General features: G+C 39.1%; 1 protein-coding gene across 2 annotated transcripts in view; it reads right to left on the bottom strand.

Moving 5' to 3' along the window:
* Positions 1 to 232: 232 nt before the first annotated feature.
* SYTL5 (synaptotagmin like 5) overlaps positions 233 to 25,812 on the bottom strand; it is a 175,727-nt gene continuing 150,147 nt past the window's right edge. For both annotated transcript variants that reach the window (XM_036745248.1, XM_036745249.1), the window contains 4 exons: positions 13,862 to 13,970; positions 7,682 to 7,817; positions 2,048 to 2,256; positions 233 to 801 (listed from right to left, as the gene is read on the bottom strand). In XM_036745248.1, coding sequence (XP_036601143.1) covers positions 659 to 801; positions 2,048 to 2,256; positions 7,682 to 7,817; positions 13,862 to 13,970 — 597 coding nt within the window. In that variant the 3' untranslated portion in view covers positions 233 to 658. The remainder of the gene's footprint in view (positions 802 to 2,047; positions 2,257 to 7,681; positions 7,818 to 13,861; positions 13,971 to 25,812) is intronic.

Genomic DNA, 25,812 nt, shown 5'->3' with positions numbered 1-25,812 from the left:
GGGATATAAATAGGGTATCATTTTTGGCTCCTTTGATGTTACTATAGATAACAAACATATTTGTGCCAGGGGTCACCAATAGGGTCATCACAACCTACCAGTCTGACTTTCAGCTTAAGCCCTTTAAGGGCTGCCAGCCCTTCTTTCACTTCGTGGGATACCCAGTGGAGACGGGAAGATGGCCAACAGTTTCTTTCCTAAGTAATTGTGCCTGTTACACTCAGCAGCCTTTACCTTTCTACCTTCAGGCAATCCTCAGACTTGGGGGAAATCAAGATTAGGGGACCTGCTAGCTATACCCTAGTTTCATATGACCTTATGTCATTTCCCTTGAATCTCCCAGTGTGTAAAGTCCAAGGATGAATTGCTCTTCAACAATACAGGATGAAAAGAGGGCACTTAATGTTCAGACAACAGGATCATGAAAAGGATGCTGGCTTGGGGACATTTAGCTATATGGGCTGTGTGAGTCACACAACAAAAACACCCAAACATTCAGGATATGGAAGTCTTTCCCTGTCTCTCCCAACATCCGTAAGTGCAAAATGTCCATGAAGCAGAATTGCTGGAGTCAGGCGTGCTATTTTTAGGAGACTATGAGACCAGAGGTGCCAGGCTGGCAGCTGGAGACTCATCCTTGGGCAGAATCGATTGCCTCTTAGAGTCTACGTTTTCCCATGCTAGATCTCAGCATTAATATTCCCTCAACAGACTCCCCAGGGCTGTTTGCCATCTTCTGCCAGAGGTGCTGTTCTTCACCCTGAGAATCCATCCAATTCACCTCCTTCCCATGACTCATACCTGAAAAATGGAAGAGGGTCAACTTCCACAGTGTGCCAGTGGGTAACTCAACAGTCAGTCTAAAGGTCTTGTTGCCAGAATACAGTGGTCTTCTAATTGCTTCTTGCCACTTTTAATAACTCAGCCATTTTACTCATTTGACATAATTTTTAGGGGAAAAAAATCTTTCCTTCCAATGCACTTGTATAACCACCACCCATGCTGTGTGGTTGTTCGCTCAGTAGGATTTACAATTTGTGCTCTAGATCATCTCTCTAAACAGACTGGAAGCCAGTGAATCTTCTATTCAACACCTGCATATTCTTAGTTCTGGCCCTTTTTCTTGACTTTTTTGGGTATGACCTGTATTCAGATTTGGCAATAACACAGTGATAAGCCAATTAGACAACCCATGAATATTCCCCCATTTGTGTTCAAGGCCATTTCTCTCATAGGATCATGGCTGGAGAATTAGAGACCTTAAGGACTTAACGAGTCCAATACTCTCATTTTATAAATGAGGAGACTGGGTTACTGAGAGGTGAGGTGACTTATCCAAGGTCACATAGGTAGTGTCAGATGTGGGATTCAGATCCAAGGTGTCTGATTAAAATTAGGCCTGGGAGATTGTGATCTAACCAGTCATACATAATCAGTAAACTGCAGAGGTGGCATTCACACCTAAGTCTAAGTCTAAAATGACTCAACTTAATCCTCTTACTCTTGGTCCATACAGCCTGAAAAATATATACATTAGAAACAAGGAAGAAATATCTAGCAATTCTTTCCTAATTCCTTGTGCTTCCCTCCCCCAATTCCTCTCACTATCTGTTCAACCCACCTCGTGTTCCTCCCCTTTCTTCTTCAAATTCTCTCTCTCGTTTATAGCATACATAGCTCAACTAGAAGCAATACTTGGCTTTCTTCCCTTACGTAGTATGGTTATTTCTGCTCTGATGGAGTCAGTCAGGATCTTCTCACCATTCTCCTTAGCAGGAACGTGGGTGGAATCATCCTGCACCAGTTTTTAGTACGTGGTCCCTCCTAAACTCTCCAGTCACCCCTCCTATCCCCACGTTTTCCCTCTAACTATGCTGACCTAAGAGAACTTTCAACATTAGCAGACAAAGACAAGATTTTCATTTAGAGAATTTGGAGGGAGCTTTCTTAAAATCCTGAAAACTACAGAGGTGGCAACTATTCTACCATTCTATACAAACTCATGGAGCAGAACAAGGACATTGCCTATTCCTAACCAGTCACTTACCACTGCCAGAGTTCAGTCGAACACCTCCAAGAAATATGTTACTGGAGAGAGCCTCTTTGTCCCAGACTGTCAATTCTAGGCAAACATTCTTTATATCCTGGGGATCCAGGCCACTGAACAGGAAAGTATGATTCCACTGGGGGTTAACATTCTTTTTGATTACAGGAGTTTTGTGCTTGGTGGCTTTGGTGGTATCTGGAAGCAGGTATCTGGAAGAGAAAAAACAGATTGCAAAATCAACCAGATGAGAGGATTTCTTATGTCTTTCACCATTTGGAATTCCCATACTAATTATCTTTTTCATGTTTGTTCTTCCCTGCTCCAACTCTAACCTAGCCTTTGTTCCCAAATGCCTAGTTTAGTTTGGATTTTAATTGGCAGAACGGCTTATTTCTTGGGGATGGAGAGCTAGGTGGTAAATGTCCTCTTTCTCTTTCCAACCTTGCTGTCATCCATTCTTTCTCTCAAGAATGGAACACTGGTAATTAAACTTGTGGAGAAAGTTAGGTTGTACCAGATTTTGTTTTGTGGGTCTCCACTAAGCTTCACAAAAAAGGTATGCTCTCTTTTCTTTTTTTCTTTAAAGCCCAAGATTTTTTTTTTTAAATTAGCTTAACTTCTAAGACTAGTTACAGAAAACTTATTGGCTCTTCTTTTCAGAACAAGAATAATTTCCTTTATCATTCATGCGACACAAATTTAAAAAAAATAATAAAATTGACGTGCTGCAGGAGATGTTTGGATCTTTTCTATAATGTCCCAATGGGAAACATTCCCCTTCACCTTCCTCTACAAAGTTCAAGTTGGACAGGATGGGTGGGGTAACTTTTGAATTAACTTTCCTTATCTAGGAGATTGCACTCTTTATATTTATAAACAATTGATCTGAGCAGTTCCCAGATTAATTTAATCAAGTTAAAGGGAAGCCACCTCCCTAAGGAGGATATAGGCATGCCCACAGAAGGAATGAATAAGGCATGTATTACGCCCTTGACTTTCTATAATTGCTATTCAGTCCTGTCCAACTCTTTGTTGGACTACATTTGGGCTTTTCTTGGCAAAGATACTGGAGAGGTTTGCCATTTCCTTCTCCAACTCATTTTATAGATGAGGAAACTGAGGCAAATTAGGCTAAGTAATTTGCCCATGGTCACGCAGTAAGTGTCTGAGGCCAGATTTGAACTCATGAAGATAAGTCTTCCCAATTCTAACTCTATCCACTGAGCTACATAGTTGCCCATACATTGTACAAAGCACTGTGCTAAGTGCTAGGGTTACAAAAAGGAAAGTGACATAGTCCCACTCTTAAGGAGCTTCTATTGTAATGGGGAAGACAAAACATATGGAAAGTTTCAGCTGCAAGTGAGATAGAAAAGTTCCTTGATTGTTAGGGCACAGCCACCAAGCAGATGCTAATGTCTCCTCTTTAATGTCAGCTCCACTGAAATTAAGGATATCTCCTAATACTAGATTTGTTGACTGCATTCTCACCAGTGAGGATCAGGGACTGGGAATGGCTTGGTTGGTTCTGCATGCTATCTCTTTGTGTTGTGATTTAGGTATTAATATTTGTGGTGGTTATTTTTTGGGGGTGGGGTAGGGCATAGAGAGCATCCCTCTCCCATTCCCTGACACTCCAGGCCAGGTAGAAGAGTTGGCATACTCAGCACTCCCCACAGCTACCTCTAGATCCTCTCCATCTTGACCAGTCTCCTCCTTTGAAATCACCCATAGAATCCGCCTTTCTTTTGAGAGATGTCATGCTCATTTTCCTTCATAGTTCAGTTCCTGATTTAGACTTCTCTTCCCCCCAACCCTACCTTCATTTCTGGGAACTTCACTACATGTGGGGATGTCCCTTCAGAGACTCTTGCCTCCTAGGCCACCAATGTCAACAGGCAGGAGGGCCATCCTCACTTCCACCTCAGCCACTTGCTGAAATTGTTGTGCTTTAGACTACTTTGGAGAAAGTCTTTTGGCCTGTAGAGACCTTGCAAAAGAATTGTTCAGATAGGCTGAGGAAACTTGGCCACACACAGTGGTTAACTATAGATTACCAAGCTAGTTAGAACTATACATATTTGAGAAGCTAGAGCAAGTATTGCATTCCAGCCCACTCCTGAAAAGCAAAAATAGGACTGAGCTGTGGCAGAGAAGGGAGATATCTAGGAGAGCCACCATAGTGGGCACCTCAGAGCAGACCTGGGTTGAGGGAACCTCCCTTCCCCCAAAAAAGGCCAGTTCTTTTCCCAGCTGTCTTCCCAGTGTTTGTCCATCCATAGACATTATACTACAAAGCTGCTGCTTCTTTATCTAAATGTTTCCAGTAAACCCAATTTAATATTAATCACAAAAGGTCAAAGGTTAACTCAAGATAAATATAAATGTAAAGTTAAGCAGAGGGTCCAACATTGGCCTAAATGTTAGGGATTTTCCTAATTGATGGCTTGGAGTCATTGCAACTAAACTCTTAACTTTTCATTTAAGAATAAAGCCTCTATGGACCATTGAGGCCATTATATATTAATCCCTCAGCTTAAATTGAGTGAATTACCATGAGAGGGTATCATGGAATTTTGCCCTGCCTACTTTCTTGGAAATCTTTGTAATTCTTTGTAAGTCTCCATTGCTCCTGGGAGGAATTCAAAGGGAATGATGAGCCAGACTGTCTGGGGATGACTTTCAAATATTGTCTTCCCATAATATTTCCCAGAACAAAACAATGGAGAAGGCCCTAGTCTAAGTCACACACACTGAGCACACATAATGCATGTTGCCAGAATCAAAAGATAATTGAATGTAATAAAAATACATTACACTTAGAATTCACTCTTCCTCTTCCTCCTAGTAATGAAATGCAATCACACAGGAATATTTTGTCAGCCCTGAGCTCCCTGGAGATGACCACTATTAAAATATGTTGCTAACAGATTAAACAATTCTTTTTGCAAAAAAAAATATAGATCCAGTAGCTTGTACTAAAGGCTAGTCCTTTATGAGGTAGAAGTTCTAAACATGCACATCTAATATTCTAATTTATATTATATTTATGTGGTGCTTGTCATCCCTCCTTGCTGTCTTGCTGTCTTTCTTTCCTCAGTCCTATGATTGCATTGGGATAAGGGGCTCCCATTGAAGAAACTGCCTTACCAAAACAACTTTTCTGCAACTTATGGCCAACTTATGGTCCAAGGCACCCCCTCTGCTGGTCTTGCCAGCTCACAACCTTACTCTCCCCCAAACCACTCTGTTTGGTTTTTAAAGCCCCTCACAACCTGGTCACTGTCTATCTTTCCAGTCTCACCATATTTCTTCCCCCTTCTCACACTCTGGGATCCAGCCAAAGTTTTTCTGTTTCTCACACATGGCACTCCATCTCATCTTTTTGTACTGACTGTCCCCCATGTCCAGAATGTACTTCTACCTCTGTCTCACAGAATTCCTTTCTTCCTTCACATCACTTCTTAAGTACCACCTTCTAGGTGAAGCCTTTTCCAACCACATCAATTGTTACTTCCTTCCCTCTCACAACAACAATGTTACTGGCAGCTGCTGTGGCTGTGAAAGACCAATAACACCAGCACACAGAAGGGCTGCCAACACAGGTCCTTTGATCTGCTTTTCTAAGGAAAGCAACTTTAATGGGTTAACAATCTCACTTTAATTAAACACATATATACCATTCACTTAGTTCAGGGGGAAAAGCCAGAACCCTGAACTTCACAGCAAATACAGACAGAAATTACAAGCATACATTATAAATGACCAAATAACACAAACCAGTCTATCCGTAGCAACACATAGTTACCAGAGAAGCATCAATATCTGGGTTATCAAAGCCAGAGGGGCTGTTTCAATGGCTTGCCTAGAGTCTCATCACCCACATGCTTTCAACGAGTGTACCCCCAATGGCAAAATGCCAACCTTAGAGCTCTTATACCCTGTTCAGGACCCTGAGGGCTGGGGCCAACTTAGCACTTACGGTGTGGGAAAGTTCTTCAATCACTAGCGCCATTACATTATTTCAAAGCAATGACTCCGAATTGTCTTAGTGCTGAGAAGCACTCCAAAACAAAAAGATCCCACTTTACCTGCCCCATTCAAACAAAGGCCAGACTCATTAAAGGTACTTGATAGCCTTAGCCTCCCAAAAGAGAAGAACAGCAAAAAATCCTGCCCTGATTACCATTATACCTCCTAACCAATCTATATTTATTCTCTTTACATTTATTCTATACTTACATACATAGTTGTTGTCTACTCCCATTAGAATGTAAGCTCCCTGATGAAAGGGATTGTTTCTGGCTTTTTAAAAATTAAATCCATAGCAACTAGCATAGTTCTTGGTACATAGGAGTAGAAGCTTAATAAATGCTTGTTTGTGACTGGTAAGAGAGTTGCCTAGAGATTCCCAGAGAAAATGACTTTCCCAGAGCTATGTGGCCAGTATGAAGCAGAAGGATTTGAACCTAGCTTTTCCTGACTATCTCTCTATCTACTAGGCCAAGGTGCCTATTGATTCCATTAACAGATAAGATTTCATTAGTATAGGGAATATATACACACACACATGCACATACATACATACATAATATACATATACATAAATGTATATATATACATGTGTGTATGTGTATATATGTATATGTGTATATGTGACACACTCTCTCTCTCTTTCTCTCTCTCTCTCTCTCTCTCTCTCTCTCTCTCTCTCTCTCTCTCTCTCTCTCTCTCTCTCTCTTTCCCCTAATGCAGGTCAGCCTCCTCTCTTCACTTCATAACGTTGGAGGGAGCTGAGAGGCTGTGTCCTGCTTACAGAAACTCATTGAAGTACATGGTACAAGCAGCATCATCCTCATTTTACAGATGAGGACACTAAGTTTCATAGAAATTAAATGATTTTCCCATCTAATTGCCAGATCTGAGAAATGATGCAAAGGCCACTGTCATGTCACTATACACTCAATTAGAAATACTTCAAAGAGGAAGTCAGGGGGTGCAGTAGAGAACGTGCTGGGCCTGGAATCAGAAAGACTAAGTTTGAATTTGGCGTCAAATACTTACTAGCTGTGTGACCTGGGCAAGTCATTTAACCTCTGCCTGCCTCAGTTTTCTCATCTGCAAAATAAGGATAATAGGAGGGCCTATCTCCCAGAGTTGTTGTAAAGATCAAATGGGACAATATTTATAAAGTACTTAGCACAGCTTCTGGCATGTAGTAGGTATTTAATAAATCCTTCCTTCCTTCCTTCCTTCCTTCCTTCCTTCCTTCCTTCCTTCCCTGTCAATCTCCTTCAGTTGCACATTCTTTTGGGGGGGGGGGGAGGGGAGAGGAGAAGGAACCTATATATCAGTATAGGGAATTCTCAGTGAGAAAAATCCCCCATTAATGCAAATTAGAGTCTGCCCTGCAATTTCTGCTCTTTACAGAATTGCCTCTTGGCACTGAGAGGTCATACCACCAGCATGTATTCAGTGACTGGATTTGAACCCAAATCTTCCTGATTCTAAGGCCGGCATTCTATTCACTACTCACATAGTAAATGCATAATAAAATTTACTTAATGATCACCTGAATTGTATGTGTGTGTGTGTGTGTGTGTGTGTGTGTGTGTGTGTGTGTGTTAGACTTACCCTTTCACAAAAGTGTCTGAAGTGCCTCCTGACTTCACGGCTGTCAAATTTTTGGCTTCTTTGATCAACACTTCTAATTGCCCCCCAGAGACCAGAGAAGGCTCTTTCTTCTTTCCCTTTTTAAAGGACTTCTTTCCTATATCAACCATCAAAAGAAAAGAAAAAGCATTTTTCAAAAATGCAAAAGAAAATATTCAAAGACATAAATGTAGAACACATGCACACACACATACATATATTTGCATACGTTTATAGATAGATCCTAATTAGTGAGAGTAATGAAACCCTCAAAGTGGCTGCATGAATTTGAATTCACATTTTTTGAAGTTACAATTATTTAAAATATGGTCAATGGTTCCAGTCTGATGGAAGCATGCAGAGAGAATTCAAAGGAGGCAACGACTTCAAGGGATTCACCATTTGAACTAGTCAGGACTAGCTGTGCACATATATATAGATATAAAGAGACCATTTTCATGCTTAGCAATAATTGCTGACCCCAGGTCTTCTAAAATCTGTGAGTTTTTTTGAAGGAAATGAAAATACAAATATTTCTATAACTTTCAAAAACTTCATGTAACATATAGGACTAAATGATCTAGAACTGGAAGAGACCTCAGAAATCATGTAGTTCAAGCCCCTAGTTTTTCATATGAAGAAAGTGGAGCCCAGAGAGGTTAAGGGACTTACCCAAGGTTATACAGGTAGTAAGAAATAGAGCCAGAACTCAAATCCTGCTCTTCTGACTCCATGGCCAGTGGTTTTTCCATTAAACCATACTAACCGTCATATTTGAATGGGAGAGGATAATCCTGAAATGAAGGTCCAAGAGGAGGCAGGTAGGAATGGAATTTAAAAAATGGTTGAGCAGTTACCATGAGGGATGAGCAGATACATCCTCTCCTCAGACTGAAGAATAGTATGAAAGTATAGAAAATGGGAGTGTCTAGAAAGCTTAGAGGGAAATAACAGCCATCCTCAAATACTCAATAAGCTGTGTCACAAATAGAGCTATTCTACCCTGTTTCAAAGGGCAAAATTGGAATTAATTGCTATGTTCTTTTTAAAAAATAATATTTTATTTTTTCCACAATTACATGTTAAAACAATTCTTAACTTTTTTAAGTTTTGAAAAAATGCTCTAGATCACTATTGATTAGAGAAATGCAAATTACACATACCTATCAATTGGCTAACATACCAAAAAAGGAAAATAATAAATGTTGGCATACTGGCATTGTTGGTGGAGTTATGAACTGATCCAACCATTCTGGAAAGCAGCCCTCAAGGGCTATAAAAACTGTGCATACCTTTGATTTAGCAAGGTTCTTAAAGCTCAGGACTGACTATGTCATTACCCTGCTCAATAAATTCCAACTAAATTCTTGCCTCTTGGATCAAATAAGTTTTTTTGACATTTAAAGCCTCTGACAACTTGGCTTCAACTTGACTTTTCAGAATTAAACGTTACTCCCCATTCATGCTAAGGACCACCCAAACTGGCCCCGTTGCTTTTCCTCATCCATGAGGAATCTCTCTCCTATCCCTATGTCCTTTGCATAAATCCCTCCTTGCTACTACTGGCCCACTGTCCCACCCCAAAATGACTCTGTATTTACTTCATATGTGTACATATAAATTTTGTACAAATTCATATATACATGTTGTTTCTACCAGAAAATTATAAGATCCTTGAGGGAAGAGACTGTTTTGTTTTTGTCTTTGTATCTCTGTCACTTGGAACAATGACTGGTACAAAGGATGTACTTAATAGTTGCTTGCTGATGGATCGATTAGAAAACTTAATAAGAATCTAGCAATAAGCATTAAGAAATATAATAGTTGATTTTTCAATTACCACTCCCTTGAGCTAGGTGGCTAGCAGCCTTTCCCATGTACTGGAGAGTGAGCACCAATATGGCCTATTGCAGGAACCACAATGAACAGAATGAGATCAAGCGCCAGAGTTTCCTATTTTCAATAAATACGGTCTAGTGCCTCCAGGGTCACTAAGGATCTCTATGCACTGGGGTAATAGCAAGGCAGTAAACTTAATGGCAAAGCTTTTCAGAAAGATTGCTAGTCACGACAAAAAGAACTCAAATGAAGCACTTCATTAATTCACTGAAGAAAGTCTAAAACAAGAAATAGGCCCTATCTTCAAGATCACCCCTTTATCATCTCTGCTCACTGACAAAGAATTAGGTGGCCATTCATTGACTCTTCAGGTTACCTCTCTTGAAAACATCTGTTACACCTAGGGAAACTTATCATAGTAAAGTGAAAACTGAGCCAGGAGATAAGTGACCTAGGTTCTAGTCTTGACTTTTTCCACTAATCATTTGTGTGATTTTTAGCAACTCATTTGATCTTAGTTCCCTTGTTTGTAAAGTGAGGGGATTGGAGCAGATTGCTGTTAACTATTCATTTATCTTAAAAGTTATTTGGATCTTTTTTTCAGATAAAAAAATCATAGGAACAGAAAAATCCTTTTTTGTTTAAATTTATTGTTTATTATTAACATTCTTTTAAAAAATTGAGTTCCAATTTTTCTCCTTCCCTCCAGCCCCTTCCTCACCCATTGAGAAGGCAAGCAATATGGTATCAGTTGTATATCTGAAGTCATGCAAAACATATTTCCACATTAGCCATGTTGCACAAAAAGCGTGAAAAAATATGCTTCAGTTTGCACTCAGAGTTCATCAATTATCTCTCTGGAGGAAGACTGGAACTGTCATTGATCGCCGTATTGATCAGAGTAGCTAACTCTTTCACAGTTGATCATCATTACAATATTGCTGTTACTGCGTACGATGATCTCCTGGTTCTGCTCACTTCACTTCACATCGATTCATATGGGTCTCGCCATATTTTTCTGAAACCATCCCCTTTGTCATTTCTTATAGCCCAACAATATTCCATCACAATCATATACCACAACTTGTTCAGCCATTCCCCAGATAAGCATCCCCCCAGTTTCCAATTCTTTGTCACCACAAAAACAGCTGCTATGAATCTTTTTGTATACATAGTTCCTTTTCCTTCTCCTTTGGTCTCTTCGGGATACAGACCTAAAAATGGTATCACCAGGTTAAAGCATCTGAACACCTTACCATCTTCATGCTGAGAGCTCCTGAAGGTGCTGCATCTTCAGCTGCATGTACTTTGGGCCAACCCCCACCCCAGCCGTCTCCTATGGACGTCCTAGCTGTCATGGGCTGGAAAAAATGTCTCATACCACAACCTTTTATTGGCTATGCTATTCCAGAATTTGATTTGTCACGTTCTTTTAAAATTGTTTGGAGAGGAATGTTGGGAAAGTTTGGATTAATTACTGCCTCTATTCTGCCATCTTGTTTTCCAAACAAACAAATCCTTGAAGTGTTATCTAGTCTAATCTCCAGCTGTCAAGAGTATAAGAATCAGTCTTCTCATGCTCAATCAACCAATCAACCAATAAACGTTTATTAAATGGCTTCTCTGTGCTAGGCACTGTGCTAAGTGCTGGGCATACAAAAAGAGGCAAAAAAAAATAGTCCTTTCTCAACTTCTCCCTATGTAGCCTCTACCTTGTAATTCAACTGAAATTTCCCTCTGTAAGGTTACCAATGATCACAGATAGACGACTTCTTAGTACTCATCCTTTTTTTCACCTCTCTGTAGTATGTGGCATGGTTGTCCATCTCCACCTAGATACGCTCCTCCTTCTTTTCTTTTGTGAGACTGCTCTCTCCTGGGTCTCCTACCCTCTAGTTCCTCCTTTGCATTCTCCTTTGGTGGATTATCTTATGGATCCCCTTCCCTAGGCATGGTGAATTTCATGGCTCTGTCCTTGGTCCTCTTCTCTTTCTATATTCCCTCTCCAAGATCTCATCAGGTCCTATCTCATCAGATTTCATTAGATTTTTATAATTGGCTCCAGTGTCTCTCCTGAACTCTAGTGCTGTATCATCAACTGTCTAATGGATATTTCCAAATGAATGTCTCTTCGGCTTCTCAGATTCAACATATCTAAAACAGAACTCAATCTTTGACCTTCCATTCTTCCTTTTTTCTTCCTTTTCCTATTTCTGTTGAGGGCATGACCATCCTTTCAGTCACAAGATTCACAAACTCAATTATCCTGAACTTTTCTCTTATCCTCATAGTTGACATGTAATTAATTGCTGTCTGATTTTACAACCTCTTGCATACATTTCCTTTACTCAGTGACCATTCTGTTTCAGGTCCTCATTACTTCTCACCTTGACTATTACAACATCCTCCTAACTGGATACTAAGCCTCCAACCTCTTCTCTTGCCAGTACCTCCAATCCATCCACCTCACAGCTGCCCAAACACCAGTTCAGTATTCCTGAAGCACAGGTCTGATCAAGTATGTTTCCTATTCAAGAAGCTCCAAGGCCTAATCTTTGCTTCTAGGATAATGTGCAAACTCCTCTGGCTTTTAAAGACCTTCCTCCAAAATGCCTTTCTAGACTGATGGCACACTATTCTACAAACACTGTACAGTCCAACAAAATTGGCTTGCTCGCGGTTCCTCTATATGAAATTGTCCTGTCTCCATGCAGATTCTGTCTCTTGTGCTTGGAATGTACCCTTCTCACCTCCACCCTGTATGAGCCCTAGCTTCCTTCAAATTTTAGCTCAAGTTTCACCTTCCATAGGACAACTATGCAGATCTCCCCAAATGCTAGTGTTCTCCAAGAAACTGCTTTGTGTATTTTTTCTATTTAATTATCTATATGCATGTTGTTTCCTGCCAATAGTATGTAAGTTCCTAGCAGAACCCTGGCACAGAGTAGATGCTTAATAAATACTTGTTGAATGAATGACCTTCAGAATGAATTTATCTTCATAAAAGAATATTCTGTTACTTTTCCTGATAATTCATTCTGATGGTTTTTCCTAAATAAAATTTCAGTCATTTCCAGTGGCTCCCGATCATCTCCAGAATCAAATATAAAATCCTTTTTGGCTTTCAAAGCCCTTTATAATCTGGCCCCTTTCCTACCTTTCCAGTTTTTAAAACCTTACTTACCCCTATCTACTTGTGATACAGAGACCCTGGCTCCCCTGCTTTTCCTCACAGGAAACGCTCCATCTCGACCCCATTCATTTTTCACTGGCTATTTCCCATGCCTGGAATGGTCTTCCTCCTCACCTCAGTCTTCCCTGGCTTCCTTTAAATCCCAGTTAAAACCTAATCTTCTGCAAGAAGGCTTTCCTGATCTCTCTTAATGCTAGTGCTCCCCTTTGTTGATTATCTCCGATTTGTCCTGCATGTATCTTATTTGTACATAGGGATACAGGGAATGGAACAAGCATTTAAGTGCCTACTATGCTCCTGACACTGTGCTGTTTTACAAATATCAATCATCTTGTTTGAGATACTTGTTTGCAACAAGATAGTTGTTTGTATGTTAGCTCCCTCTTTAGACTGAGTGCCTTGAGAACTATCTTTTGCCTTTCTATGCATCTCCAGCATTTAGCACCATTCTTGGCACATAGTAGACACTTGATATTAATATTAACTAATACTATTAATAAGTAGCATTATTAATTATATTAATTGATTAATTATTAATAAGTAGGCATTAAATGCCTACTGTGTGCCAAGAACTATGCTAAGTGCGTATTGACTGACTGGTAACCAAGAACCATGTCCAAGGTTGCAACCTGAGGCAAACTACTCTGTAGTGAGGGCAGTGGTGGAAAGAGAATTCCTGTAACTATGGAAACAGGGGCAGGGTTGTCTGTGCAAACTGAACTCGGAATCAGGAGGCTAGTCTTGAATTCATTAATCTTGTATATGATATTATGTTGACTTTGCTCCTTGGCACCCAGTGAGCATCCCTGAGTCACCGGCATGATCCAGATTAGATGGTTCTTGTAGCAGCTGAGGTTTCTTAAGCTTAGGTCCCTTATTTGCTATAACTCAAGAATGAATGTGGCAACAGTTCACTATCACTTTTTAAAAAGGTCAAACAAGATAAAAGATCTGTCTTTTTCTCATGATAATTATCTCCCCCAACTCTCCTCTGCAAATGAATACGGCCACTTCATTATCCTGATATTTTATGTGAATGATGCGGAAAGCATTTAGAATAACCTTTGAAATTTATCCTTAAACTTTTAGAAAACAGCATATCTGGTGACTGTAACCAAATATGATCTTACCTTGAAGCTGTTCAAGTGGGGGCATTAGGTTATTCTCAGGGGGAATGTAGCGTAAGACCACAGTCAGCTCTCCTTTGTACTGAAGACCAATATCTGGGGCAAACTCCACCTGACACAAAAAGAAAATGAATTCAGTGTTTCTCAGTTCCAGTTTTCAACTTGTTATCTTATGTGGGCTAATTATGATATGTTTGGCTTGACTATAACATTGTCAATCCCCCTGTGGTGTGAGTGGTGTCTATTTTACATGAGTTGGGCTGGTTACTTTTTAAAGTGGTAAGACAGCCATCCTTAGGACTTAAATGGTCTAGAAGAGTAGGGCTTGAGCAATTGGAATGGCATCTTGGCCACCTGAGGCGCAAAAAGCCAACCCATGTGGAGGTGGGGCTTCTCAGGCATGTGGAATTCCCACTACTCTGAGAGGCAATATACCTCTCTGATTAGGAATTTTTTTTTTGCTGTGATAGGTACAGAAACAAAGGGGAGCCTTATCCAACTATAGTAATGTGCTATCCTTACTGATCCTTTCTTATAGGTAAATAAACTTCTTTCTGTTAAATATTTTATGGCCAAATGTCTTTTTGTGTTTTAATCTTGAGCGGGGACCACTGGACTGACTAAGGTAGGCCTGGCCCAGAACACTTCCTTATTCAGTTACTTTTGGCTCTAATGAGTTCAATAAATGACTTGGAGCAATAACAAAAAGATTGAAAGATTTAATGAAGCAAACTATCCCCAAAGCGATGGGAATTTTGCGAAAGATACACTATACACAGAGACTGCACTATTTTATAAAGCCAGGACTTATCAATACCTGCCTGTTACTGAGCCATGTGAAGAGCAGGAGAGAAAGATGCCCCAAAGGGTGATCTAGACTAGGCTGCCTGACTCTTGTAGGCTATTATTAAAAGCAATGTTGGCAGTTCAGATATTCAAGGTCAATGGGAATACCTGAGCCGACCTGACCTGTCATTCTCTTGCATTCCCTGAAGAAAATATTTGTATTTCCTACAAGTAGGGAGAGAAAGGTAGAGTCCTTTTTCAGCCTTTTCTTTAAATTAATTGATTCCTAGATTTTTATAACCTCCCCAGGCCCATTTCGCTCACTCTTTTCTAAGACAACATAAGATAGGAGAGTTTCTGAGCTAGAGCAAAAAAAAAAAAACTTGACCAGGGTCATCAGCAACACTTTATGAAAAGTGACTAATGAGAAATTATGCATAGCCTGACACCAAGAAGCAAGACATTTCCAAGGAGAGGCTTCCTAGTTTGATTCCTATGGGCAGCAATATACTCCTTGATAAGGGGGAAATAATTTAAAATGTTTCATCTATGCTTCACACCAAGGGCAAAAGTGGAAATGTATATGATCCTTAAAATAGCAGAATCTTTAAATAACAAGAGTTGAAAGAGGCCTTAGAGCATTTAGTTCAAACCTATGCCAGAATAAAAATCCCCAGACAACTGTACTTTGGAACCACCACTAACAGAGTGTGGTATGGTAGCAGCAGTGCGGACAGGGCTCTGGACTTGGAGTCAGGAAGACCAGGGTACAAATCCTGCCTCAGATGTTTCCTAGCCATGTGACCTCTTAGTTTCAATTTCCTAATCTGTAAAATGGGGGTAATTATAGCACCTGCCTCCCAGGGTTGGCATGAGGACCAGATGAGATGACGTGGAAAGCTCTTTGGAAACCTTAAGGTGCTATATAAATGACAGTAGGTGCAATTGAGATTCCTCCTCAGATCTTACAGGTTCTATATACTATGCTAGATGAGATGGAACTCTGTCAGGTTCTCTAGGCTAACCAGGCTTCCCAGCACAGACAACATTTGCTTTCCAAGGGCCAGGATAACTAAGCACTCAACACTATTAGACTGGCCATTAGGTGATTCATTTGGCTGTTGTATTGCCAACGGAAACCCATGAAACAAAGAAAAACAGAAAATGTTTCTTAGTCCTGTGTCGCTCTTTCCACTGGTGCAGTGGCAGTGGCAGAGTCGGGGGAAAGGGAGGGAGAAGGTGCAAAAGAACTACATGCTATTATCATGTGTCACCTCACCAGGTATCATGAATAGATATTTTTTCTCCAAGATAATAAACACAGTGATCAATAGAGAGCAACCAAAAATAAAACAGTCCCTTAATAGACAAGAAATAAGTGGTTGCTGATCTGAGTTGTTACTCAATTATCTGCTTACAGGTAGAACATGTATTTGTTAGAGCAAAAATCAACATTGATGTGAAATGAGAAGAAAGAATAAAGATGAGAAGAAAGTATGGCATCATGGATATGCTGGTAAATGTTTAACGACTGGGTCTCTGAAGAAAAGAAATGGACACACAACATACTTTTAAGTTAAATCTGCTTGACTAACAGGTTTCTCCATCACTTTCTTAAGTCTAGACAATCAACAAAACAATAAACCAAGCCCTGATTTGTAGCATCCGCTAATTTGCAAGTATAAATTCTCATACTGTAAATTTAACAATTGGCTCTCACCAGCTTGTTTGAGCTGGCTCCAGCACACCCCTGTGTGGCATGATCTTAAAACAACCTGACCTATTCAAGCAAATTACTAGTTCTGAAAAAAATGGGAAATGGATAAAGGAACATCGACATAGACTATCACCTTGTATCATTTTATATGGAAGTTGAAGAATTGTAGAATGATCATAGAAACAAGGAACATGCCAATGAGTTTTGGTCTCTTTTTGAAGAGGAAGACATAACAGTTCTTCTTCCCAGTTCACATCAATTGTGCACAGAAGAAGACTGTGCTGGAGGTAACAGAAAGTTGGGGGCGTTGAAAGACTAATTTTTAAGACACAATAGAGGGGATGATATAAAATAACTGGAAAAATTACTACTGAAAGAGACAATGAAGAAATCAATAACTATTGACTCAACACCTGCTTTAGCGTCTCTTTAGCATGTTTATGAGAGTGATGCATACACATATAAAAAGCGTCTTTGAAAAAAGCAGAAGGGAACAGCCATTCTTTCCTATGTGATATTATACACATAGCATCTTTGTAGTCATACAAATGATTTAGTGGTTTAGACAATACAAGGTCTTACTATGTTCATTGATTAATTAGTCAATCAGTAAACATTTATTAAGGGGCTACTATGTGCATTTGTTATAGTAGAGCAAAATGAAGTCTTAAAGGCTCTCGTCCAATAAGATGTCTACAATGCATATGTCAAGGTTATAGAATATTGATCAATCATGTATTAAGTTCCTTCTATGTGTCAGGCTCTGTGCTAGGTAGCGGAGATTCAAAGAGAATCCTCCAATTAACTTACATTCTAACTGAGGCATTATGTATGTGTACCTATGTGTATAAACAAAATAAGCTCATAAATAAAGAGTAAGTTTTTGGTGGAATGGTACTAGCAGATTGAGAGGGGCTGGATAGACCTCGTGTGAAATGTGGATTCTTGAGTTAAACTGTGGTATATAAAGTCTTTCTTCCTTTTGGAAGGAAACAGGTTTTTAAGAGGTGTAGGTATGAAGGAAATGCATTCCAAACATTGGGGCCTTTTGACAGCCATGTGCAGTGTATATCGGAGAAGGGAGAGACTTATGGTAGGGAGAGCAATTAGGAGGTTATTGAAACAGTCCAGGTGAGAGATAATGAGGGACAACATCAGGTGGTAGCCATGGAAGCAAAAAGAAAGGCAGCAATGAGATAAATACTGTGGAGGTAGAAACAAAAATATCTTTTAATAAATGCAACTTAACAATTGAGATTTCATTGTTTGGTGATCTTCGATTATTAATAGTAAACAACACATACAAAGGGAATCACTTATGCTCACCAAACATTTTTGACACCATTATGGAAGATGTCTAGCACAGTCTAAACAGAAGAGGAATTACTTATTGATGGTGAGGTCCTTTGGATTCTCTTATTTGTATATGACATTGTATTGCTTGGAATATGTTTCTGAATACTTCAAAGCCTCTAGGTTCATATATAGCCAATGAAGGAACTTGTGTTATTTGACTATGCATAACTGTTACGAGATTTTTGCTTTTCTTTCTGGTTCGGTGGGAGAGGTGAGGAGAGATGCATTTTCATTAATTGAAAAAATTTTAAAAATAAAAAATGAAATTCATAATTACTCAGAAGGGCTTAGCCTAGCCATCTACATAGGAAAATCCAAGTAGATAAAGAACATTTACTATTCAGAGCATGTTATGCAGTTGAGTTGACTTCTAGTACATATATCTTGGATGTACATGTCAGGTGGGTAATAAACTGAACTAGAAATTGGACAGGAGGAAGAGAATGGGCTGTTCTGCATCTGGGGAAGTAAGCAGTACTTTCAGTGACCCCATGTTTCTCCCTGAAACAAAAATTTATCTTTTAAAAATTGATTTTCATCCAATGACGCTCTTTGAGTGAGTCTTGGTCCACCCCCAAAATTAAGGTCATTCAATGCAAAATGGAAGAACGTAGAATATACAAGCTGTCGTGAAATGACAATGATCAGTGACACACCAAAATGATATCAAAAATATCTAGGAAATGTATGACCAGAAAAAGAGGTAGCTGGTCACGTAGTCAGATCAAGGGATAACAAACACGAATAGCTGAGCGATGCTTTGGTACTCCAATCACATCAAAAGATGTAGAGGACGGCTTCTGACATGAGGAGTGGACACTTTAGGGAGGGTTTATAGGATCATAGAGAAGGTAGTAACATAAAATTAGGGTGGGCTGTGATCAGCGCCCTTGGAGAGAGTCTTACATAGATGAAACTTCAGATGCACTTAAGTATTGAATTATACAATTGTGATTTACTAGTATTTAATCATACAGCTTTTCTTGCTTTAATGCCCGCAGAATTGTTGACTACATCAAAATTAAAGTGTTGCGGTGAGTCTGATCCATTTCTTTGCTCATAGGATACGATAAAGAGCCAGAAAGGCTCATTTGGTTTGAAAACATTCTCACATAAAGAGATTAAGGTTAGCTGGCCGTCCAGCTTCATTTAGGTAACAAGTAGCGTTCCTAAAATGCAACCCTCAGTCTTCCAACCTGGAACCTAGCGTTCTTTCCCTTTACTTGTCTTGACTACAAAGTTTTCCTTATGCTCCTCTTGAGTTTGATACATTTTTCCCTTCCATACACAGACGGTAGCACAACAAAACATTATTTATAGAAACGTGCACTGAGTGAACATTGGATAGGACAAAGAAATCTCAGTAAGGCCCATTTTCCTTCACTGTATGGGCCCATTATGGTGTGTGATTGATCGTTGGAGGTTTAAAGCCTTATGACTCTCACATGTGTAAGGGATCTAGTGTAACATATACCTGAATACAAATGCCCTCTTCACCATTCCAGACAAAAGCTTATCCAGTCTCTGTTTGCAGACCACCTCCCAAGGCAACACATTTTATTTTGGGACAACTTCAGTTTTTAGGGAGATTTTCCTTAAACTGAATCAAAATCTGTCTTTTTGTACATGCACTATTTATTAATTATTAAACATGTTTACTTCGAACTGAGCATTCAGTATCACAAAACTTCTCTAACACATTTTCAAGGGGCTCTAAGCGTTTTGTTTTGCTTTTTTATGTTGTACGGGGGAAAAACATAAAAGGCAACAATTAATTATTTATTGATGATTCAATATTGAGTGGGATACTTAGGCAAGAAATCCTGCTTCGTGGAAAGCAATAAAAACAGATTTTAAAATATAAATTATTTAAAACATATCATAGATAACATAATATGTACATCATGGAAATTACATATTTTATGTATGTTTTGTACGTGTATGTGTATATATACATATGTGTGTGTAAATATATATATATAATATGTATATATATATATTCATATATGCATATACACATTCCCCCATAAAAGTATTCCCATGTGTCACAATAGAAATGAACCTGGGTTCTCAAAGGATATGCTAGGAGAGGATATGATCTGTAAGGTAACACCAACCTGGGAGAGTTTCAAGTTCAGGCCTAGCAATGGTTCTTTGTTTCTGTTTCCTGGGAAAGGGTCTTAGCTAAGTACAGAGTGGCTGATCACTCAAAGAAAGGGTATCAGGTGACTGACAGTTTTACTAGGGTTGTACTGGACAGACATAGAACAGAATCTGTGGAAGGAATACCCCTACCCATAAAATCATGCCTCTTCTGAAATCCTGAGGTCTTGGCAGGAATCCCTCTGCCACCATTAATAAAATGTGTTGGGATGTTAGCAGACAATTTTCTATTAACACCAGGTTAATGTACAATACTGCAGAGCCTCATCTAACTGAGACTATAAGGGCTAGGATATCAGACCATGTTATAGCTGAAATCACATAAAATCCTAATTTGTTATAGCTGAGATTAGCAGGAGGGGACACTGCACCACGTCTGTCTGCTCATAGTCTGATGCCTCAGATCCTTTGGACAAAGCATTATTTACCCTCCTTCCTTCTCACCTGTAGCCTCTTGGACATTATAATATTTATCCTATTTGTTTTCACATTCAGGGAGGGACATCAAAAGCCATGGTCTATAAGACAATATCTCAAAATATTTTCTTTTCACAGATGATGGTGCAGAGAGATATACCTGTTTTTCTGAAAGGCATGAGGCTAAACTATGCCATGCAGATATCTATGCTATAATTGCTAAATGGCTAAATTGAGATCTAGTGTAGTTATGGGATTAATGATGCCAATACCATTTCTGTAGTGCTTTCAGATTTGCAAAGTGCTTTATAAACATTATCTTCATTTTAGTTAGTGTTACAACCATCCTGGGAGGTAGGTACTACAATTATCCCCATTTTACAACTAAAGAAACTGAGGCAGACAGAGATCAAGTGGCCAAACTAGGAAAGATGAGTGCTTTTCACAGTAGTAGAAAATACTTTTTTTTCATCTCTGAGCTAAATTAATTATATTCTGTTCCTGAAGATGTAATAAAATAAGATTTAAAAACGAAGCTTGTTATTGGTTGTCAACTAGTTGGTCTTTGGTTTTTCAAGAGTACCGTTTGGGAATTCATGAAAGGTCATAAATACCCCCAAGATCATTCTTTTAAAACTACCTAATGTGTCTGTCCTAGAGATAATGAGTTGGAGCTGGAGTACATATTTGTTACGTGCCTGCTCTATAGTGAAATGTAGGTTGTTACACAGTGCTTCCCACAACATTTGGCATCTCTCTTCCCATTCTGCCTCCTACACAGGAGATGCTGTACAATCAATCCGTTACAATGGCTCAATATTGAGTGTCTCTCATTTAGGCTGGTTAAGTCAATGAGGCACTATGGCTTTCGGGCATTCCAACTGTGAAGAGCTATTTCCCAAAGCTTGACTATTATTAATTCTGATCCCTCATTAGCAGAGAAAATGGGCCCTCCAGGTCATGTTTCATCTCCCAACTTGGATAATGTGTGCAACATTTCACAGACTCCTTATGACTCAGACTGTGAAGAATGAGGGAGCTATTGTTTTGGAATGACTGAAACAGGACCGGGAATAAAATTTTGCATTGGTAATCATGTTGTGTGGTCATAGTACTAAACATCTTGCCCCACGATTTCTGTTATGAATCTGGGACTAGATTGGTTCCTATAGAGAATCAACATCCAACCATATTCCTGCCATCTTGGAAAACTTTGACATCTACTTGTGTCCTCAGCACAGTGGCAGAGCACATCAAATGTTCAAAGTGAAGTGTGAAGTATGAATAGCTAGGAGATCAATGTGCACAAGGGCCCTGCAGTTGTCACCATTTCCTCTAATCAACTTTGTCAGTTTAGCAGAAGGGTAGGGAAGGATAGGAATTAAAGAAACCCAATAAAACATGGACTTTTCCTGCCATTCAAGGGAGACTTATGAATGTACCCTCACATACACACACACACACACACACACACACTCACCCTTTGATTTCAAATAGTAATCCATGACCTCAATAAAAGATTGTAGTTCATTTATTTGAGTATTTGATATCTGGCAACTAGTGAATAATTTTATACTTGAAGGAAAATGGCATTTTATCTGTTTCTAGGACAGGATTGAGAAATTGGTGGGAACAATTCCAGGTATGGATCGTTGCTACCATTTTCATATGATTATGTATCTTCCTGCTGCTTTCAAAACCCAATCCCATGCCCCAGCTTTGCATTTTGGCATGCAATCTATTCTTGCTATTTTCACTTATTTTGTTATGTACAAGGTGCCATGGCACTGTTACATATTAGTTCAACCAAAGCTCATATTTGGGACACTACACCTTTGGTGTCCACAATGCTTATGAGGTATTCACAAAAGAAAACTATGCCAGAGGAAAAACCATTAATTCTGGAGTCAGAGAGGATCTGGGTTTAGATCTCACCTCTGCCTCTTAATACCTATGTGACCTTGGACAAGTCACTTAACTTCCTTTGGCTTCATCTTCTCATTTATAAAATGGGAGGACTGGATTACATTGCCTCTGGAGTCCCTTCTAGCTCTCAATCTATTACACCATGATCCTCTGAATTTTGGTAGGCTAAATCACAAAGATCATTGATCTTTGATCATTGATACTTAAAGTCCTTATGGTTTGGTAGGATCTACGATGGCTTGTATTCTTTTGAGAATCAAGGATTACTTCCATGAGGCATCACAAGAGGACTTTACTGGAGATATCATGCGCATCTGAATTTCTATGTCTGATGGCAGGGGTTTGTGTCATACCAAAATTAAGGGTTATAGCGTTATGGCCCTGGTAGATTTATTTGCTGTGATGGGTATCCAGCCATGCTGATTATTCTTGGCTCTATTATTTATTTTTTAACATTCTTTTCTTTTTAAATTTTGAGTTCCGTTGGGAAAATTGGAAAATGGTAGGGCAAAAACTGGGCATAGACCAATATCTTACACCATATACCAAAATAAAGTCGAAATGGGTTCATGATTTAGGAGTAAAAGTTGATACTCTAAGTAATTTGGGAAAGCAAGGAATAGTTTACTTATCAGATTTGTGGAAAAGTAAAGAATTTATGACCCAACAAGAGATAGAGAGCATTACAAAATGCAAAATGGATAATTTTGATTATGTCAAATTGAAATGTTTTTGTACAAAAAAAGCCAATGCAACAAGAATTAGGAGGGAAGCAGAAAATTGGGAGAAAATCTTTGCAACTAGTATCTCTGATAAAGGCCTCATCTCTAAAATATACAGGGAGCTAAGCCAAATATATAGGAATACAAGCCATTCCCCAATTGAGAAATGGTCAAAGGATATGAACAGGCAGTTTTCAGAGGAAGAAATTAAAGCTATCTACAGGCATATGGAAAAATGCTCTGGATCGCTGCTGATTAGAGAAATGCAAATCAAAACAACTCTTAGATACCACATCTCTCCTGTCAGATTGGCTAAAATAACAAATCAGGAGAATGATAAATGCTGGAAAGGATGTGGGGAAATTGGAACATTGTTGCATTGCTGGTGGAGTTGTGAGCTGATCCAGCCATTTTGGAGGGCGGTTTGGAACTATGTGCAAAGGGCTATAGAAATGTTCATACCCTTTGACCCAGCATTACCACTTCTAGGGTTGTATCCCAAAGAAATCACGCAAGCGGGAAAAGGACCCATATGTACAAGAATATTTATAGCAGCTCTCTTTGTGGTAGCCAAGAATTGGAAAGCAAAGGGATGCCCATCAATTGGGGAATGGCTGAACAAGCTGTGGTATATGAAGGTGATGGAATACTATTGTGCCATAAGAAATGGGGATGATGCAGACTTCATAACAACCTGGAAAAACCTACACGACATAATGCTGAGTGAGCGGAGCAGAGCCAGGAGAACGTTGTGCACAGCCACAGATATGTGGATTCCGTGAGGACCAATCCTGACATACTGCGCTTCTCTCAGCAACCTAAAGGGGCAAGGACAACTCCAGGGGACTCACGATGGAGAATGCTATCTTCATTCAGAGAAAGAACTGCGAAGTTTGAATACAGACTGAGGCACACTACATGCTCGCCTTTTCTGCTTCTCTTTTGTTTTTGTTTTTGGGGGTTTTTTTTTGTTTTTTTTTTTTTGTTTTTTTTTTTTTTTGGTTCTGTTTCTTCTTTCTCATGATTCATTCAATTGGTCAAAATTCTTCTCCACGACTTGACTAGAGCATAAATTAATTCAATGCGAAGTTATACATGACAGTTATATGAGACTTCATGCCGTCTTGGGGAGGGAGGGGGGAGGGAGGGGAGAAAAACTGGAACTCAAAACTATGTAGAACCGTGTGTGGTAAACTAAAAATAAATAAAGAAAAAAATATATATAAAATTAAAAAAAATATAACTTGAAAAAAAAAAAAGAAAAAAAAATTTTGAGTTCCAAATTCTCTCCATCCCTCTTGTTCTCTCCCTCCATTCAACGAGAAGGCAAGCAATATGATATCAATTATACATGTGAAATAATCCAAAACATATTTCCACAGTAGCCATTTTTTAAAAAGCAAGAAAAACAAAGAAAGGGAGAAAAGTAGGCTTCAATTTGCGCTCAGAAAATGAAGCCAAAGTCTCTGGTGATGATTAGTATTTTTTCACCATGATTCCTTTGGAATTGTCTTGGATCACTGTGATGATCAGAGTAGACAAGTCTTTCACAGTTAATTATCATGACCACATTGCTGTTATTGTGCACAGTGATCTCCCGGCTATTCATACTTCACACTTCACTTTGTGTCAGTTCGTATAGGTCTCGCCATATTTTTCTGAAACCACCCCTCTCATCATTTCTTAGAGTACAATAGCACTCTATCATAATCACATGCCACACCTTGTTCAGCCATTCCCCAGCTGGTGAGCATCCCCTCTATTTCCTTTTCTTTTCCAACACCAAAAGAGCTGCTATGAATGTTTTTGTACATACAAGTCTTTTTCCTTTTTCTTTGATCTCTTTGGGATATACACCTAGTAATGGTATTGCTGGGTCAAAGGGTATGCACAGTTTTAAAGCCCTTTGGGTATAGTTCCAGATTTTTTCCAGAATGGCCAGAGCATTCTGGACACCAATAGTTCATTAGCATGCTTATTTTCCCCCATCCCTTCCATCATTTGTCATTTCTGATAGGTGTGAGGTGGTACCACAGAGTTGTTTTAATTGGCATCTCTCTAATCAATAGTGATTTAAAGCATTTTTCATATGACTATAGATAGCTTTGATTTCTTCTGAAAACTGCTGATTCATATCCTTTGACCATTTTTCAATTGGGGAATGGGTCTTATTTTTGTAAATTTGACTCAGTTCTACACTCAGTATATACTTGAGAAGTGACATCTTTATCAGAGAAGCTTGCTATACAATTTTTTATAATACTTCATTTCCTATGGTACCTTTTAGCATAATGTAGTTTCCCTGATTATGTCTTTTAATTGGGTCTATTTTTGCTTTTGCTTTGTCTTAAGTCATGATTACAACCCCTGCTTTTTTTTTAGTTCAGCTGAAGCATAACAGATTCTGCTCCAGTCCTTTATTTTAACTCTGTCTGTGTCTTTCTGTTTCAAGTATGTCTCTTATAAACAATGTATTGTTGGATTCTGGTTTCTAATTCGCTCGCCTATCTGTTTCCCTTTTGTAGGTGAGCTCATCCCACTCACCTTCAGTTATGATCACTGTATATTTCCCTCCATCTCATTTTCTTCTCTCTCTACCCTTTTTTAAAATCCTGTCCCTCCTTGAAAGCCCATTTTGCTTCTAACTACTCCCTCCCTTTATTTTTTCTTCTTGGGATGAGAATGGGGTTCAAGGGTCAGCTGCTTCCCCACCTCCTCTTCCTTATTGTAGAGGTCTACTTGTGTATCTTCATTATATGAGATAATTTCCTCTAACCTTTCCTTCCCTTCCCCACCCCCTCAATGTATTCTTCTTCCCCTCTATTTCCATTAGTTTATTAAGATCACCAAGACATAACGGAACAACT

The sequence above is a fragment of the Trichosurus vulpecula genome, chromosome 2 (assembly GCF_011100635.1).
Source record: "Trichosurus vulpecula isolate mTriVul1 chromosome 2, mTriVul1.pri, whole genome shotgun sequence".
NCBI classification, from domain to species: Eukaryota; Metazoa; Chordata; class Mammalia; order Diprotodontia; family Phalangeridae; genus Trichosurus; species Trichosurus vulpecula.
Note: the sequence above shows the minus strand (reverse complement) of the source record. Positions and strands in the feature narration are given on the sequence as shown.